This window comes from Mycteria americana, chromosome 1 (assembly GCF_035582795.1).
Source record: "Mycteria americana isolate JAX WOST 10 ecotype Jacksonville Zoo and Gardens chromosome 1, USCA_MyAme_1.0, whole genome shotgun sequence".
NCBI lineage: Eukaryota > Metazoa > Chordata > Aves > Ciconiiformes > Ciconiidae > Mycteria > Mycteria americana.
The window spans coordinates 54,336,812-54,354,275 of NC_134365.1; the positions used below are offsets into that span (position 1 = coordinate 54,336,812).

The window sequence follows — 17,464 nt, forward strand, 5'->3', positions numbered from 1 at the left end:
AACTACGAGCAACCATGTCTGCTTTTTATGAGTGACAGTTGTGTATTTGCATCTTGGCTTTATTCTGGCAACACATACATTCTGTTTCCATTTTGATAAGTTAGTCCAAAACCTGCTTGAGCTTGGAGCTTTTGGGTTGTTTCACTATTTTCAGTAAGCACTTCTGTCTTCTAGATAGGGACTCATGTTCTTTCATCATTTGCAGTTACTGTCCCATCAAGACCAGAATGTACAGAGAATAGCTCTTGACTGTATAATGACATACAAGCATCCTCATCTACTGCCATACAGGTAAAAGCTTTTATATTATTTTAGCATGAGTGAATGAGCCTGCTGTTCATATCAGAATCCTGCTTTGGATCAGCTCCCTCAAAGAGAGAGCCTTTCCTGTATTTGTTGAAGACATACGTATAAATTTTAATTTTAGCCAGCTGTATATTTCGTATCTGAAACAGGAAATAAGGTCTTGAGGTTGGTCAGTGTCTCTCTTTTTTGTTTACAGGAAAATGACAACACTTTCATTCTGTCCCAGAATAGTGTGTGCTTAGTAGTTGTGTCATTTTCAAAGAGGTGTTTTGTACTCATGATTTATAACCACCCAGAGAAAGTGACAGCATCAAACTGTAGTTTGTCATTGAATAATCTCTTCAGAATGTGTCCAGGAGGTCTTTCCTACATAATTAGCTTGAACTTGCTGGCTTTTAAAATATTTTTTGATAAAAGGGTGGGAACACAGTACTTTAATATTTTATATACAGTGTAGATTAGGTAGGTAGGTAATTAAGATATAGATGTGTGTGTGTGCATCTGTTTATTTTTATTACCCCCACCTGCCTTCAAATAATGTTTATTACTTTCAGGGAGAACTTGCAAAGGCTACTGGAGGACAAGAGTTTTAAAGAGGAAATAGTCCATTTCAGTATTTCTGAGGAGACCGCAGTAGTAAAAATGGAGCACCGACCAGATCTCATCCCAGTTCTTATGAGGTGTGTCATGAAGTGCGGGTTTATAAGTTTCATGTCAAAGTACCATGAGCAGAGATGTAATGCTGCTGCTTCTCATTTTAAACAGTTGAGATAAACCTATGGTTAATAGTATAGTTTCACAACTTAGTTTGTGATGTTCTGTATGGTTTTCTTATTAACACATTTATGTAATCTGTTATGCAAATGGTGTTTTCTTTAAAAACAGCATTTTGGTAAATACTGTTTCTTCTAAGGCTTACAGAGAGCTGTGAAAACACTTCCGTTCACTGAGTATTGCCACGATTTTTATTAAGATACAATGATGCAAGTTACCATGCAGGTTGCTTCTTCAGCAGTAGCTGCCCTCAAGCTAGCCTGGAGGTATTCTAGTTTTATACCTGAAGTCTCCAGCAGAGCTTCCATTGTAGTAGCAGAAGCTGATCTTTCACTGGGATGTTTTTGGGTGATGTGTAGTAATTCAGTGGAGACCCTGAAGGGGGGACTTCCACTCAGCTTGTTCTCACTAGAGAATATTTTTAAATGGAGTTTCTCCCACAGAATAAGAGGCTAGGAAACAGATGGCTTGCTGAAAGCTAATGCAACCTCTTTTTGGCTTTTGAAGAATTCTCTATGGCAGAATGAGAAACAAAACAGGGAGCAAAACACAGGGCAAGTCTTCAGCGGGCACTCGCATGTCGATTGTTCTGCGATTCCTTGCTGGCTCACTACCAGAAGAGATACGGATGTTCTTGGATCTGCTCTTTGAAGCTGTGAAGCAATTCAGTAATGGTAGGTACAGGCAGTAGAACCTGGGGGTATGGTAATTCCTGACCTGTACAAATGTGGAAGATAAATACGCTTAGTACTTATACGCTTCAGTTTATCTCTAACAGTGCCTTGGAAGGATGAAAGGATGAAAGTAAACTTTTGATAAGGACTGGGATTCCCCTGAGCTTTTTTTTACAAAGCATGATTGCTCTGTTTTACAGGTCCAATGTCAGAAAAACTGAATGACTTGCCACAGCTGGGCAAGTAAGCTGTAGCAGGCTAAGAATGAGTAATCACTGGCATTGTAGGCTAGCCTGAGTATGATGGCAATAAACAGAGGTTGTAAAGTGGTCTGATACTGTAGCAGTGGGAGACATCTGAGTGTCACAGGAGATGGAGACCTGGAGCTGTCCTTACTTAAAAAGCTGAATGTGAGGAACTGTAATTTAGGGCCAGATTATACTATTTTTCATTGAAAATTATTTTTGGTAGTGGGTATCTTCATGGAGCTTCTCTAGATAAGTTCCTGTCCCTTTGCCTATCGCAGGGTCTTGCCAGACTGCAGTGCTTCGAAGTATGTCAGAGCTAGATTTAGCTAAAGTCCTGCCTCTTGGGCGTCAGCATAGCCTCTTCAATGGTCTCGAAGTTGTGTTGAAAAATATGGGACATTTGATCCGTCAGTACCTGCCTGAAATTCTACAGATTCTGCTCTGCATGACGGCTGTGGTATCCTGCATCCTCCAGCAAAGAGAGAAGGTATGATATACAAACATACATGTAAATTAAATTCCTTTCCCTCCTCCTCACCTTAGCTTGCACGTGTACACTCACCTTCACTGGTTCAGATAAAGATAAGTTTAATGCCAGCATGGAGTGAAGCTTAGCAATTAGAAGTCTGTCAAAATAGAGGCCAAAGATATTTTTCTGAAAGTGCTACAGGGCTCAGGCAGTGCAGGCAGAGTTAATATATTTAGAAAGCTGCTTTGGACTTCATTTTTGTTTGAGTTACCTCCAACTGTCTCTTCAGCGATCTCTGTGCATTGCTACCTGCCTGCTCTGTGGACAGATAGGCATGAGGGAAGGGTAAATGATTTGTTGTAAGGACGTAACAAGATCTAATGGCTGGAAGTTGAAACTGGCCTTAAAGGTGTAGTTTCTTGGCTGCAAGGATAAAACATTTGAGCAGGGGAAGGAGAGGATTTAAAGTCCCTTGCCTGAGGACTTCAGAGCAAAACTTGTCTTTGAAGTGTTTTGTAGCAGTGCTAGACCCTAGGGGAGCTCAGCATTGTGGATGATCACAGTGATTATCCACAGTGATTGTCTCCTGCCGTGGGACACAGGGAGAACATGGCTACTAGCCATGCTTTCAGCACATTAGAAGCAAAGGCAGCTCTGTATCAGGAGTAGTCATGCTAATCCAGTGTCACAATTTGGGTCTCAGCCAGACATTTGCAGAGCACTGCAAATGTTTTTTTTTCCTTGCTGTGTAACGGCTGTACATTCAGAAAGGGTCAGGTGAGGAAAACATTCTGTTAAAGATTGGCTGCATCTAAAGATGGGTCATGTTGGCTTACTGCTGCCCTGTGCCCAGGAGAGCAGCGCAGAGATCCCTGAACTCTAGCCAGCTGTTTGGAAGCTATGACATTGAGCCAGGCTTTTCCATCTTTCTGAAACTAGTGCCTTTGCCAGGCTTCAATCCAAATAGGAGAAGGAAAGCTCGAGTCTGGTCCAGCACAGAGCATGGTCATTTATTAGGTGAGAAACATGCAAACTGCACGGTCATCATCATCGCTGTGGTGTTGAAAGGAATTATGAGATGATAGACTGAGCAAGTGGTGTGTTGAAAGGAATTATGTGATGATAGACTGAGCAAGCGGTGGTAGGTAATGAATGTTTTGTCACTGTGTGCATGTGTTATTGCCAAGACCCATCTGTGAGCATTTGAGGTTAGAACTTGTCTTGTAAACAATCCATCAAACAGAGCAAGCCCTTGCATTTAGGGAGCATCCAAGGTCCCGTAGTTGCCTGCAGGCTGCACAGAACCTTGTGACTGTCTTCATTTACGAAGGGGATGAGCAAATTTTAGGACAGCAGCATCCCACAGTCTGACTTAAGCAATGGATTGCTTGTGCCTGCATGTTTTAAACTGGGAAAGGACTTTTAAAAGTTGCTTCATTCATTGCTGGTATAGTCACATGTTGCTAGGGTTACTACAGTAATCCTGTCATCGTTGTGTAACATGCAGACTGACAGTCTGTCATTTGTCTGAACTTAATTTAGCACTTTGTTAGCCCATGAGACATTAAAAGCTCAAGGAAGAGTGTGAGAAATCTGTTTATCTTGGCTAATGATTAGAAGACATTCTTGGAGTTTGAGAGTAATTTATTGCAGGCTGATAATGCCTGGAGAGTTAAACATCAACTCTGACTGTTTTAAGCCAAGTTATTAATTTACCGTTTCCTACTGTTTCTGTTCAGTGTTGAGTTTCTTTGTCCTCTGAAAGACTTGATCTCAGAGGATTGCTCTTACAGCAATTGAACAGTGGGAGACACAAAATTATTTCGCTTAGGGGTCACCGTTAGCAATTGCAGCCTGGTTAGTGCTTTCTTTGGCCCTTCAAGCAGCGCATTTGCTGCCTGGAAGCTGATTGCGCACCATTAGTACACATTCAGCACAGCTTGGGAAGTCCTGTGCAACAGCATGTTTGGTTCCTTTTCCACCATCTCCTCTTTGTCTTTTTAGCTGTGATTTTGGATGCAAAGGGAGTATAGCAGTGTATTGCATGGTAGAGGGTAGTGTCTTCAGAAGTCCATAGGCACATCAAATAAAAAAATTGTGATGTTTTTCAGTGAGGCTTCGACATCAAAGCTGCTTTGCAAAATAAGAGATACAAGTGTTTATTCTGTGTGGTGGATCATGATATGTACTGGAGACCCTGAGGAACCCAAGATGTAGCTCCAGTCTCTGACAGCGGCCTTTATTTGCTCTGGCATGGCTCTCTTGTTTCTGAGACTGGAGTTCAGTACCTCTGCACTGTGAAGCTACCTCATGTGTTTGTGCTGTGAGCTGCATTGCACAGTATGGAAATAATTTAGGTTACTCAAGTCAAGACTCTTCCCTGGGAGAAGAGTCAGAATGCAGCAGTGCATGAATAACTTCATGATTAGCTGTGTGGCTGATTTCCTTACTAAAATGTTTTCCCCAAGAAAGGCTATGGAACGTAAGTGCTAAATGGGTACAGGAAGCAACCCCCTATAACCAAATACTATATTCCCCCCATGCCATTGGAGGAGGTGATTCGCATTCTTGCCTTCTCTATTCCTCCCCCTTCCCTTTGTCTGTTGATTTCTTTTCTTCCCAGTAGGTCTCATTGTGCAAAGTACAACTTTGCGTTTGAGAGCTGATTTGGGTCCTTTCCTGTGTAAAACAGAATTGTTTAAGTGTCAGGGCTGGAAATGTAACTGTGTTGTAGCTTTCTGCATTTTGGCCAAAAAGGGCAGATGCTACTTCAAACCTGTCAGCATGGATTTTCATGAGCTGAAGGAGTCCTGTGTAACTGACTGACTGTGGGAACAGGCACCCCTTAGAAAAATTTAGGTCAGCTGTGAGAGGTAGGTTGCTAATGTGAACAAGTTACAGGAGAAAACAGAAGAACATTGTGATAGTTCCAGCAAAGGTTGTGTCTGTGGTCAGTGTATTTAATTTCAGAGCAAGTAGGTAGCAGTTGTTCTGCAAAGGTCTTACTGGGGTTTTTTTGTTTTGTTTTTACAGGTCCAACCTAGGCTGATTAATCCACTGAAGAATTTGAGACGTCTTGGTCTCAAGCTTGTGGCAGAGTTTTTTTCTGATAATGAGACCTACAACTTCAGTGTGGAAGAGATTGATGCAGTTTTCCATGCAGTGGTATGGCCTCAGGTAAGTATTTCTTGTTCTTCCAAACAGCTTGTGTGTAACATGTACCATGCAGAGAACTCCAGCTGCACTGGAGTCCATTGTATCAGCTATGTCCATCACAAGTTTGGATGCGGCCTCAGATTCTGGCATTCTGATATGTCTGTGCAAGGCCAGTTTCTTGGCTCATGTCTGATTAGTCCTGGAATAATCAAGTCACAGGTTAAAGTACAAATTAATTCATGTGAATAAAATGGATGCCATTTCTTTGTTCTTTAACCACAGAAGCAGACTTCTTCCCTGGATGCTTCAGGGAAGCAAAATAATACTAGTCACTTCTAGGTGCACTTTGCTACTTTTCTGTGTGACAGGCCTGCAGCAGAAACAAATGCTACTGCAGGAAAGGAAGGACCCAGCAGGGTGTGTCAGTGACCTGTGCCCTCTTGTGCCTGCCTGCTGGGAGTCCCATATGAGCACAGCAACAAAGCACAGGGCTGTGGCCTTCGTCAGAGAAATTCAGAGCACCTCTGAGTTGGGAAAATGGACTATTGTGAGGGGAAGAGAGAACACACAGTATTTAAAATGAAATTGCGCTGGCTGTGCCAGTGCACTGGGCTCTGAGATTACCAGAGAATGCCTGTACCAGCTGATGGGTTGTCTTTGCTCTAAAGGCAGTCACCTCCACCCCAAGGGTAACTGAGCAAGATGGGCTGACTCCAGCAGAGCTCTTCCACTGAGGCTTTTGAGGTATCCAGATGTCCAACTTCCTTGCACCAGAAAAGCCTGTCAAAGAGCACCAGGAGTAATTGCTGTGGTCTGTGAAACCCCAGATCTGCTTCTTTAGATATTGTGTTTGTTTATTCCTACCCCGTTTCTCTGCTCTACCGGTAACAATATGTGATGTGTAGTACGTGTATATGGACAAACAGTAGATGAAATACTTTCAGGCAGTGCATATAGCTCTGTATTTCACTGGGCTGAGCAACACAGAGTTGTATGTTCCTGGCTTGTCCATGGAGTCTTTTCAAGGCCAGGGTGCCACATGGGCGAAGCAGTGAACATATACTGCAGTCCCAGAGCAGTTCAAGCATGTGGTTCAGGCTTTAAGTCAGCAAAGTACTTAATGCTTTCAGGGAGCATTGTGCTTGGAAATGCCGAGTAAATCTGAACAAGATGTAAAATTATTGTTAAATGGTTAGAATTCCTGTTGTCCTTATAGATGTCAGGAAGACAGAGCTGGTTTTGGAGCTTGGATGGTAGTATGATCCAGAAGCACTCTCTAGAGGGAGTCTCTACCAGTGAACTCTGTGAAGATTTGGTTTTGGCAGAAGAATCATTAGACTTGTGTGCTTTCCTTTTTTAAGGCTATGGAACTGAGTTATATAAAAACTCTTGGAGAGGGCAAATTGTTTTAAGCCTGTTGTACTTGCAACTGGAGTTTGCTGCTCTTCATACCCCAGGAGTTTGCTGCAGAGGCTCAGTATTGTTAGCCTGCACGGGAGCATTCCTGCAGGATTGGATTAACGTTTTACTCTTCACTGTACATCATTCAGAAAAGCTCTGTTTTATGCAGAGCAATAATATTACCAGCCTTTGGGGGCAGGAGAAGAAGCTTTCTAAGACCCTGGCTATGACAGTCAGACCTGCCTTCTTTTCTGTTATGCTCAGGTCTTGAGCCCAGAATGAGCTAGTCCAAACCTGACATGCACCATCCTGGCTATTGCCCCTGAATGCACTGGAGCCTCCCCTGCCTGTTCACCAGCAGTGCCCTGCTGACAGTCCAGCTGTGGTCAGGGTGGAAACCCAGCTGTGTGACTTGTGTGCAGTCTGTTGGGTTGCAGAGTGGCAGAGAGGAGGGAGCCAGACCTGTGCCCTGGATCTCTTGTCTGTGTCCAGTCATGTGAAGGACCAGCAGCTACTGTGTGGGGCTTAGACTGGGAAACTCTTAGGTGAGGCTGTTTTGGACACAAAACCCTATTAGGAGATCCCATTCCTGGGGTGCGGTGCAGTGCTTGAGCCTCTCCCTGAGCAGAGAGGGTGCTTTTATAGCAGCAAGGCCATGGAGACATAGAGCAGATGGCAAGAATGGCAGGTGCTGCGGCCAGGGCATAGGAAGTGTGGGAGGAGTGAATCTTGGGTGTCGTGCTTGAGATCTCATAGGTATGTCCACAGAGGTTGCTAGGTCTCTGCAGCAAATGTGAGGCTCCATGGGGAGACAGTTTCAAGGGGAGGGCAAAAATGGTTCCTGGAATAGTGTATAAATAGGAGTAAGATGATCTAAGAGTGTTTCCACAAATATTGAGGGAGCTGGGAAAAGGTAAACTATAGATTGTAGTGAGGTCTTTGTTAGTGATGAGGTTTTTAAGTGGCTTTACCTACTCATGTTGCATTGGTATCTGATTTTTATCTCCTTTAGGTCTGCAGATTGGCTTCAGAGAGTCAATATTCTCCAACTTTTCTGCTCAAACTCATTCACACCTGGAGTAAGAATCCCAGGTAAGTGTTCTTCTCGCAAAGAAGCATAAGTACTTCTCCTGAGTACACAAAATTCAAGGAAAAAAGAGCACACTAACAGGTTATGAATAATTGTGTCAAATTATTCTGTTAGAATATTTTATAGAAATATTTTATAGTATTTTATATCTATTAGACTGTTATTCTTTTGATAGCAGTCCAGATGCAGTTGGAGCTTTCCAGTTTATGCAATTACTCTCTTTTTATTGGACTGCTTTTCCCATATATGAACAACCAAGCAGATATGTAGCCCAAACCCAGCTGACGGGTGAGGAGGAGGAGGGCTGACTTCTTGGGGCTGACACAGAGTATGTCTGTGTTTTGACCAGTGACTTCTTAGTCTTGGAAGGTGGGGAATCAGTTTTACAATACGTGATGTCACTCATGTTTTTGATTCCCTATTTCTATTTTATGTAAGAATGGGGGCAGGTCCCGCACAGAATCTGTGACTGAAATTCTGACACTGGAAGTTGTAAGAGCTTTGATGCAGACAGTGTGAGAAATTCCAGCTCAGCTGTCTTGAGTGATTTTTACCTCTTCCACAGACTCACTGCTTTTCCTTTGCTAAAGTATCCAGTATGTGTTTTAAGACATGTCATTTGTAGGCATGAAGAATTTATATACAAACTTCTGTAAAAAATGGTATTGGATCATTAGGTTAGGAGCAGGCTAACAGGAGACTTGAACAAACATCTGTGGAGAAAGGGTTAGGTTTAGATTATGCTATCTTGAAGCAAGAAAAGGGACTTGATGACCTCTCAACCTCCATTCATTCTGTTTTTCATTACACTGTCATTCTGTGATTTTTTTGCACTTTTTCCCTGTTTGAAGTACAAGACTTCAAGATGTCATTGTCTTTTTGTGTGACTTTTTGCACAAAAGAATTATGAAGTTCTGAACTTAAATTTTCAGCCTACCTTTTTTATAATCTTTCTCTCAGGTACTTCCCCTTGCTGGCCAAGCAGCAGCCAGATCGCCCAGAGTGTGATATACTGTCAAATGTGTTTGCTGTCCTGTCAGCCAAGAATCTGTCTGAGGCCACATCCAGTCTTGTGATGGACATAGCTGATAGCCTTCTCAACACCCCAGATTTTGAACCCACGGAGCAGGTTTCCAGTTTGAGCGTGACTGACTGTGTTGTCATGGTCACTGGAGATGTGACAGAAGGTATGCCTGCGTAAGAGTCGTGAGAGGCCCATTGGGTGGTTTGGATGGAGGTGTTAGATTATGTTGAGGTTGTCTTTGCGCTGGCTGAGAATACTGGGGAAGGAGACCTCCCAGTGGAGATGGAAAAGTCAATGTACAAATTGGCGTTGGCATGCTCAAGAACTGTAAAGTCCTGCTTGTCTTGTGACTGGTGAGATCCACGTTTGAGTGTCAGGGTCCTGAGCATGGAGAAATTCCGTATGAAGGGGAAGAATGTGTTGTCGACCTGTTTTGTGCATGAAGCTTTGAATGATAGGATAACTTCAAGAACTGCATTGCTGACTTGACTCTGAGCCTAACATCAAGTTTTATACAAAAGCCCACTCCCCACGTGCACATGGTTATGTGTTGCTGAGGTTTATTCTCTGCTCTCTGACAAGAAAGACCTGCCCTTGATTCCTTCTGAGTGGTAATAGACGGGAAGGGTGTGGTGTGCTGTGTTTGATGCTGTGGAGCAATCGCCACCTGTAACACTGAAAGGCAGTGGAAAGGAGAGCACTTATCGCGGTGCCTGTGTTATGGCAGCTTTGATTTGCACAAGAGGTCAGTGGTAGAATAAAGAAAACTGCATCTATAAATGCTCCAGCCATTTTAGGAGACAATTACTACCTTTGAGGAACCTCCTTGGTACCTTTTGATAAGCCCATACTTACTGGGACTGTTACTGAAATCTGTGAGGAGAACTTTTATTCCCGATGTTTGCTTTCTTTGGTCCCAGCTCAGACACGTTAGACTTGGTCTCAGCAAGTGCTGGTGCATGTTCCCAGCAGCCAGCTGCCCTACACGTTCATAGCTCCCATTGATTTTTTTTTTTTTTCCTTCCACTTATGAAACCTCCTTTGTCTGTGTTTCCCCCTTTGTTTGTGTAGGGTTGGATCTCCCTTCTGTTGATTGCAGCAGAGTTGGGTGTTGCTAACTATTGTATCCCTTACAGAGACCCTCAGCCTAGGTTGCCGCTTGGTTCTGCCTCATGTTCCTGCCATACTTCAGTACTTCAGCAAAACAATGTTAAATGTGGAGAAGGTGAAAAAGAAGAAGTACAGAGCTCAAGTCAGCAAAGAGCTGAGTATACTTTCCAAGTAAGTGATTCTTTAGAGCTCAAAACAGTTAAAAAGTTAGAAGGAGGGAGGAAGAAAGAGGCTTTTCATAATAGGTTGCAAATTAAAAAACATTACATCTCACTGACCTTGCAAGTTGCTGGTGACTGAGGGGAAAAGTTTTCAGAAATTGATTCTAGCTGTTTCTATTTCTGGTACTCAAAACCAGTGCCTCTTGGGGGTAGGAAAAGTACAGAAATGCCTACAGTTGTGTGGAACTGAATATGTGGCCTGATACCATGATTTTGGTGGGTACGCTCTATTAGCCTGGGCACAGATGGATGGGCTGACAAAGCCCTGTGATATGGCACTAGTACTGACTGAGGAGTTCTTTACTCTATACTGGTGATTGGATTGGTATAAAATAGTAAATTACTTTGTCTCATTGTGCAGGATCAGCAAATTTATACAAGAAAAGAGTCAGAATTCAGTGCTTGTGAGCCTCCTCCTCCCTTTCCTTTATCAGAGTAACATGGAGCAGGTAAGTGGAAATTACTTGTGCCCCCCCCCCCCCCCATATATTTTTCTTTTAATAAAGTAGATGTTTAAGATGCAGTTAAAAATCTTAGTGATTGCATGCTGTATTTCTCATGATTAGCCTGAAATCAAGTCTTCATGTGTTTGTAGGCTGCTCAGCATGCTGTGCTATTGCATGTTGATATGTACAAGTCACTGGATGCTTTGCAGGGATGGCAGTGCCCAGGCTGACTCTGTTCCCCCTTTTCACGAGGAAGGTCTGCAGAAGTGCTTAATGCAATCTTTACTTTCTTTGCCACTGTAGTCAATCCACCAAATTCCTTGCAGTGTTTGAAATAAATGCTCTTCTTCACTGTGGATTTTATGCACCCCAAATCCAAAGTCACAGCATCTGGACAGCAATATGAATACATATGGTTGAGTATGTAGTACATGCTGTGTAATGCGCAGTGCTACATTGGTCTGTTGCAAGATGAAAGGCAAACGTTATACAGTACTATTAACATGCTCCCATATCTCCTGCTTCCATTCTGTTCTCCTTCCACTCTTAAGGAATCCGTCTATGGGTACAGAAGTGTATCTCAGATCTGAAACTTCCCTAAAATCCTAAATTCCTCAGGCACACAAAGCATATGGGCTGCAGTTGAAGGAAGCAGAGCTCCATGGCTTAGGATTTTGTAAAGTGTTAAATAAATGAAGCACTGAGGATATTGGTAGACTACTTTGTCTGGGTTTCCCCTGCTGCCAAACCTTGTTTTCAGCCATATAGTCCCATCTACAATGAATGAATCTATTGATTATTCAGCTTGATTGCCTGAATCCTTGTGGGTCTTGTTTTTCTTAAAAGACGTGCAGTTGCTCAATGAGAGATTTTAGGTTTGCAGAAAGAACTCCTAGGCAGCAAGCTGTAGCTTCTGCTTTGCAAGTGGTCATTTAATTGTTCACAGAGGGTTCTTGGCTTTTAAATCTGTGAATCATTAGTGGACCATATATAATTTCCATGCAGGGAGATCATACAAGTATATGGTGCTGTTAATGTTCGTTTCACAGGTTAAAGAAAGACTACTTTTTAAAGCTCTATTAGTTCTCCTGACCTTTGAGTCATTTGAGAAAAGACACAAAAAAGAAGCCTTCATCATGATGGCACTCTTCTCTGACACTGTGCTTGTGTCTAATTGAAAGGTTTGCAAGTGCTTCTGAGAGATTTGATGACTGCATTGAGTGTGTCCTCCTAGTTCTTTGTTCTCATTCAGTATCTGTGATCTGAATAAAATACAGCAAAGTGGTTAAGTTCACTCTGTGTCTTGAAATATTTCCCAAGGAAATGAAATAATCTCATGAGGTTTCAGTATTTATTGACAGTTATCTGTCTCTTTCAGGGTACAGAGATTGACATTCTGGAGACAGTGCAGAACTTGCTGAGGCATTGCTCAAACCCTACAAGCTTTCTCAAACCACTGGCAAAGCTTTTTTCTGTAATCCAGAACAAACTGTCTCGACATAAGTTGTGCTTGGTATTTCAGGTATTGCATTTTTACATGTCTTTTTGTGCTTTTTTTACTTCTTCTAAGAGATCAAGAACAAAATAAATAGCAGTATTTATCTTTGTTGTCTGTGAGCTTAAAACCCTTTTTAATCTACATAATCTGTTAAGTGAAAGTAACAGAATTGTATATGATAGAAATTAATGAGCTGCATGAAGATTTGTAAAAGTTTTGGCTTACAGCCTGGTTGATGTGAGCATCACCAGGGTTCTTTTGCGTAAGAGAAGCCAAATAAAGCACACTTCATCCGTAACGAATCCTGTATCTTTATGAAATAAGAACGGATTTCAGCGTCCTGAAGATGATTTTTATTTGTGTTCTTCTCTCACAGATTTATAGCAGTCAGGGTGTTTTGTACTTCTTTGAAGTGACTTACATAACTTTTTTTTCAGCAGGAAAACCCAGGAAACACTCACTGTAGATATTTAGAAACTTAGGAATTTAAAACACACATCTTCCAACTTATGGAAGAATGGCTTTTATTAAGCTTCTAACAGGAGAAAGGTTGATGCTGTTGCTTTCTTTATTTTATTGTCTCAAGTGGTGAAGTCTTGAGTTTTCCAAGTTTTTAACGACTATTAACAGTTAAACTGTTTTCTTTTATGTTTCTTTTTAGACTTTATCTGATTTGGACAGTGAATTGAAGTATATTACTGATGTCGTTAAGGTACGCACAGTTTCTTTGCTCGCTTTTTTCCCCAACATTGTATTGTCATCTGGCCTTTTTCATGAACAACTTGTTGCTCTGTCTTAGCTGAATGCCTTTGATCAACGACATCTCGATGATATTGACTTCGATGTACGTCTGTCAGCATTCCAGTCAATCACAGCCCACATCAAGGAAATGCAAGCAGTGGATATCGACTTCCTCATCCCCGTTATGCACAACTGCTTCTATACCATCCAGGTTGGCTGAATGTTCCTTCTCTTGCTTTGTGCACCATGTGTCTGTGATGAATCTAACTTCCAAATTATTTTCATTGGCTTTTTTTTGACACTGCAAAACATTCAGAGAGCATATTTGAGCCTTCTTCCAAACACCTGTTTTTAAGTTTTGTCCACTTGTCTTTTAATCTGTGTGTCCTGAAGGGCAAATACAGTGCAGCAGGAAGGCTCACCCAAGCGCAGTGCACCTGTCAGTGAGCCCTGGAACTGTTTGGTCTAGTTGTACTGTATAAAAGGCATATTACAGTCTTGAAAGGATGCTTTTCTTTTTGTTGCAGCATGTTCTGGTTGTATGGGCCTGCTGGTAAATTTAAAAGGATTTTTCCTGATTGGAAGGGTGGGCATTAATTCAGGACTAGAACTTCTACAGGAAGGGTCTCAAGAGTTACTGGGTCTCTACAGGCCTTGTTATGTTGTGTCCAGTGGTACTGTCCAGTCCAGTCTTTTGGGGGGAAAAAGGTGTCGTATCCAGACTCATGTGGTACAATTTCTTCATCCACTCAGCTAGGGGATATGGCTCTTAGTGACAACGCAAGCCTTTGCTTGACCAGTTTTATTCGCCGACTGGCAGAAATCGACCACACAGAAGATGACTACAAGGAGCTAATCCAGCACACTCTCCTGGAGTCTGTGAGAAGGGGGCTGAAGAGTAAGACTGAGGTAAGGCAGTGCTATCTGATTACATATCTCCAGCTGTCTTCAGGACACCAGCATATATGAGACATTTTATGGATGAGATCTCTGAGTCTCTTGCTGGGATAAGAAGTGGAGGTACCCACTGTAAACTTACCCTTCATTTGAAATCTTATAAAAATCTAAAAAGTTATAGAACTCAGCTGTCTCGTGTTTCTTTGCCATTGTTCAGCTTTTCTTAGTTGTAGCTCATTCTTTGGAGGGGAGACTAATTTATGTGCAGTCCAAAACATAGGTGTATTTGATGTTACCAAAGAATAGGACTTGTTGGCCTGAAACACTTGTAAATGACAGCACTGCTGTTCTGAGGAGTGTATAGCAACCTCTCTGAGGGGTACTTAATGTTCACTGCTTGCTGTTTGTAGAGCATCCAGCAGGACTACACATCATTGCTTTCCTGCCTCATTCAAACGTTCCCAGCAAATCCCGAATTCCGGGATTTGGTCCAGTTGACCAACCGCCATGATCCCGACATGGACTTCTTTGAGAACATGAAACACATGCAGGTAAAAGGCGACAGGCACCGCCTAGTGCCTCTCTCCCCCAGCCAAAGCAAAAGCATTTTATTGTGGGGTAATTTTTTCCAAAGCATCTGTGCGCTGTCTTTATAGAGAAATTGAACCTGTGTCATTAGGTATTATTTAAAAAAAAAAAAAAAAAAAAAAAAACAGGGGACATGGTTTTTACCTCTTCCTAATTAAGCTAAAAGAATTGCTTTCTTTTTAAGTGATTGTTCATGATCTTGAGCAGGCAACTCCACATTACAACCTGTGTGTGACCCAGCCCGCAGTCAGCAACAGTGTCCTGAGGATCCCACTGACGTAGGCAGGGAACAGGTCTTTTTGTTTTCAGTAGCCTGTTCCTTGCTACTCTCTGTCTGGAGGCTGTGCAGCCCCTTTTCATTCACTGGCCTTTGTGATATAAATGTTGCACAAAGCCTGCTGTCCTGGTTTTTCTTGCAGTATGAAAATACAGCGTTTCTCCTGCTTTCAGAGATGCAGAGAGCCTTTGCTACATTTGTAGTTATATGTAGTCTAAATTTTTTCCTTGTAATTTTATTAGGCCTTCTCATCGTGTATCAGTTGCCTCCCTTGTCTGATACCTGAAGATGGCACAGTCTTACAATTGTGGATTCACAGTGAAATATTCCATTGAGTTGGAATATTTATTGAGGCAGAAGGCTAGTGAAAGCCCAGAGACTGAAGGAAAAGGGCATGGCCTGTCCTTGGGAAATGACCGTAATATGTTTATGTCATTACTTAAAATTGAGGCATTTTCAGAACTGCTGAATGTATGTTCTCCCTCGTGCTAGCTGTGACTCAAGGGCCACCTCATTCACTGTCTCTCATGTTTGGCTCAGATCCACAGGAGGGCACGAGCTCTGAGGAAACTGGCTAAGCAGCTCACTGAAAAAAAGCTTGTGCTGTCTTCCAAATCCCTGCAGAACTACATCATGCCTTATGCTACTACTGCCATTTTTAATGAAAAAATGCTTAAGGTAGGCTTTTAAATTGAATGCATCCCTTTTGAATATTTTTACCTTTCTTGTATACTATTCTCCTTAAAAGACTAACTACTTCAAAAGACTGATAGGTTTGTGGAGTGAGTGCTGCCCTTTCAGACAAGAGCACTGTGTTTCTTTTGGTGGCAGAAGGAGGGTTTGGAAGGTGCAGATGCAGTCTGGGCCCAGTCCTATATCTGCTAAACCTGTCCTGTTTGTCAAAGATGGATATCTCAACTGTTTGGGGTTTGTTTTTTTTGTTTTGGGTTAGTTTATTATTTTTTTCTACTTGGGGTTATATTTGCTTGCATTTTTTGTAATCAGGTTATTATTTTTTCCCCTCTGCCTCCAAACTGCTCTCTTCCTGTTCAGTTGTGAGGTTAGTCACTCTTTGGCAGCAGAATGTGTGTGGTGGGGAACATAGGCTGTTCCTAGGTGGAACAGCCTAGGTTCCTGAGGTGGGAATAAATACTCTTTTCTCTGGAGTTATGGGGGAACTGCAGGAATCAGCTGAAAACCACTGAAATCATTAGTAGCTTTGTAATTAAAGTTTGAAGGGTGACATTTTTGTTTGAAGGGTGACATAACACTGAATACCAAGCATCCCCACTAGACAGACAGTACTTCTTCTGGCTCCTGTTGCTTTGAGTAAAGAATGCTTTAGACACGTTCAGCATGAATGCTAACAGAAACTGAATTTCTGTCTTTTGGGCAGCATGAAAATATGGTAACAGCCTCAGTTGAAGTTGTTGGAGCTGTCTGCCGACATCTCTCATGGTCAGCGTACTTGTACCACTTAAAGCATTTCATCCATGTCCTGCAAACAGGACAGATCAGTCCAAAGCTGGGAGTCAGGTAAGTACTGTGAGCGATGTTGCTCTAGGTTTCTCCAAAGACTGCTAAGGCAAAATTCAGTGTCTTAAGGAGCATCACATGGATTTTAGCCTCTTCCCTGGGATGAGAGATTGACCACTTTGAGGTGGGCTTATGCAAGTGAAAGTAGGCATGGCCTTGCAGTTCGATGTGACTGAGCTATAAAGGATGAACAGGTCATTGCTTTCTCATGCTGGGTCTCACTAAGTGCATGCTGGCATTAGCAGCTTCTGCTCCTGTCAGGCTGTCCCTGGTCCTGGGGCACCTCCATTGCTCCAGTACCACTGTCTGTTAGGTTTCACAGTAAGCTAGGTCACTAAATGCATCTAGCTGAAAAACAACCAGTTTTAATTTCCTGGGTTGTTATTTCAGGATAAACCTCCTTAAGCTGCACTGTCACTGAGTCTCAGTTTTTTTAAAAAGCTCTTTTAAGGTTTTCCATTGTGTTGGGCTATGCAGCTTCTCCATTTTGGGCGGAGAGCTGACCTCTCTTTGTGTTTTCCTTCCGCAGCTTGTTAGAGACAGTGCTGGAAGCCTTTCACTTTGACCACAAAACACTTGAAAAGCAGCTTGTGACCATTGAGAACCAAGGTGAGCTTTCTGCTCCTGATTGTAGAAACTCTACCTCTAATTGCTCAAAGTGCAGCTAATCAAAATTTTGTGGTTTACTCTTGCGGTTAGCTACTCCTAGCTTTTAAAATGTGCATATTGGAAAGCTAGTTTTGACTTACCTCCTTGGAACAATGCAGACTGTCCTCTTGTGTGTTGACACAGTGAGGAGAGGTGAAGGGGAACCATCTCCACATTACTTCTCCATCCCAGGCTTCCATAAGCCAAAACAGCCCAGGATGGGTTTATGCAGATCTGGGGGGTTCACCAAGGTCTGCACCCTCCCATGTAGCTGCTGCCACATCTGAGTTTTTTGTCCTTGATGTTGGCTGCTCTCATTGTTACCTGCAGCCTAATGACGGTGCTGTATGTCCTGGAGTT

The 17,464-nt window shown here is 42.4% G+C and overlaps 1 protein-coding gene across 2 annotated transcripts in view; it reads left to right on the plus strand.

Moving 5' to 3' along the window:
* UTP20 (UTP20 small subunit processome component) overlaps positions 1-17,464 on the plus strand; it is a 65,970-nt gene that overhangs the window by 27,771 nt on the left and 20,735 nt on the right. For both annotated transcript variants that reach the window (XM_075498059.1, XM_075498068.1), the window contains 17 exons: positions 206-291; positions 861-986; positions 1,588-1,754; positions 2,281-2,489; positions 5,505-5,648; positions 8,041-8,120; positions 9,079-9,305; positions 10,279-10,423; positions 10,835-10,922; positions 12,298-12,441; positions 13,079-13,129; positions 13,217-13,369; positions 13,912-14,067; positions 14,466-14,606; positions 15,461-15,598; positions 16,317-16,456; positions 16,986-17,065. In XM_075498059.1, coding sequence (XP_075354174.1) covers positions 206-291; positions 861-986; positions 1,588-1,754; positions 2,281-2,489; positions 5,505-5,648; positions 8,041-8,120; positions 9,079-9,305; positions 10,279-10,423; positions 10,835-10,922; positions 12,298-12,441; positions 13,079-13,129; positions 13,217-13,369; positions 13,912-14,067; positions 14,466-14,606; positions 15,461-15,598; positions 16,317-16,456; positions 16,986-17,065 — 2,275 coding nt within the window. The remainder of the gene's footprint in view (positions 1-205; positions 292-860; positions 987-1,587; positions 1,755-2,280; positions 2,490-5,504; positions 5,649-8,040; positions 8,121-9,078; positions 9,306-10,278; positions 10,424-10,834; positions 10,923-12,297; positions 12,442-13,078; positions 13,130-13,216; positions 13,370-13,911; positions 14,068-14,465; positions 14,607-15,460; positions 15,599-16,316; positions 16,457-16,985; positions 17,066-17,464) is intronic.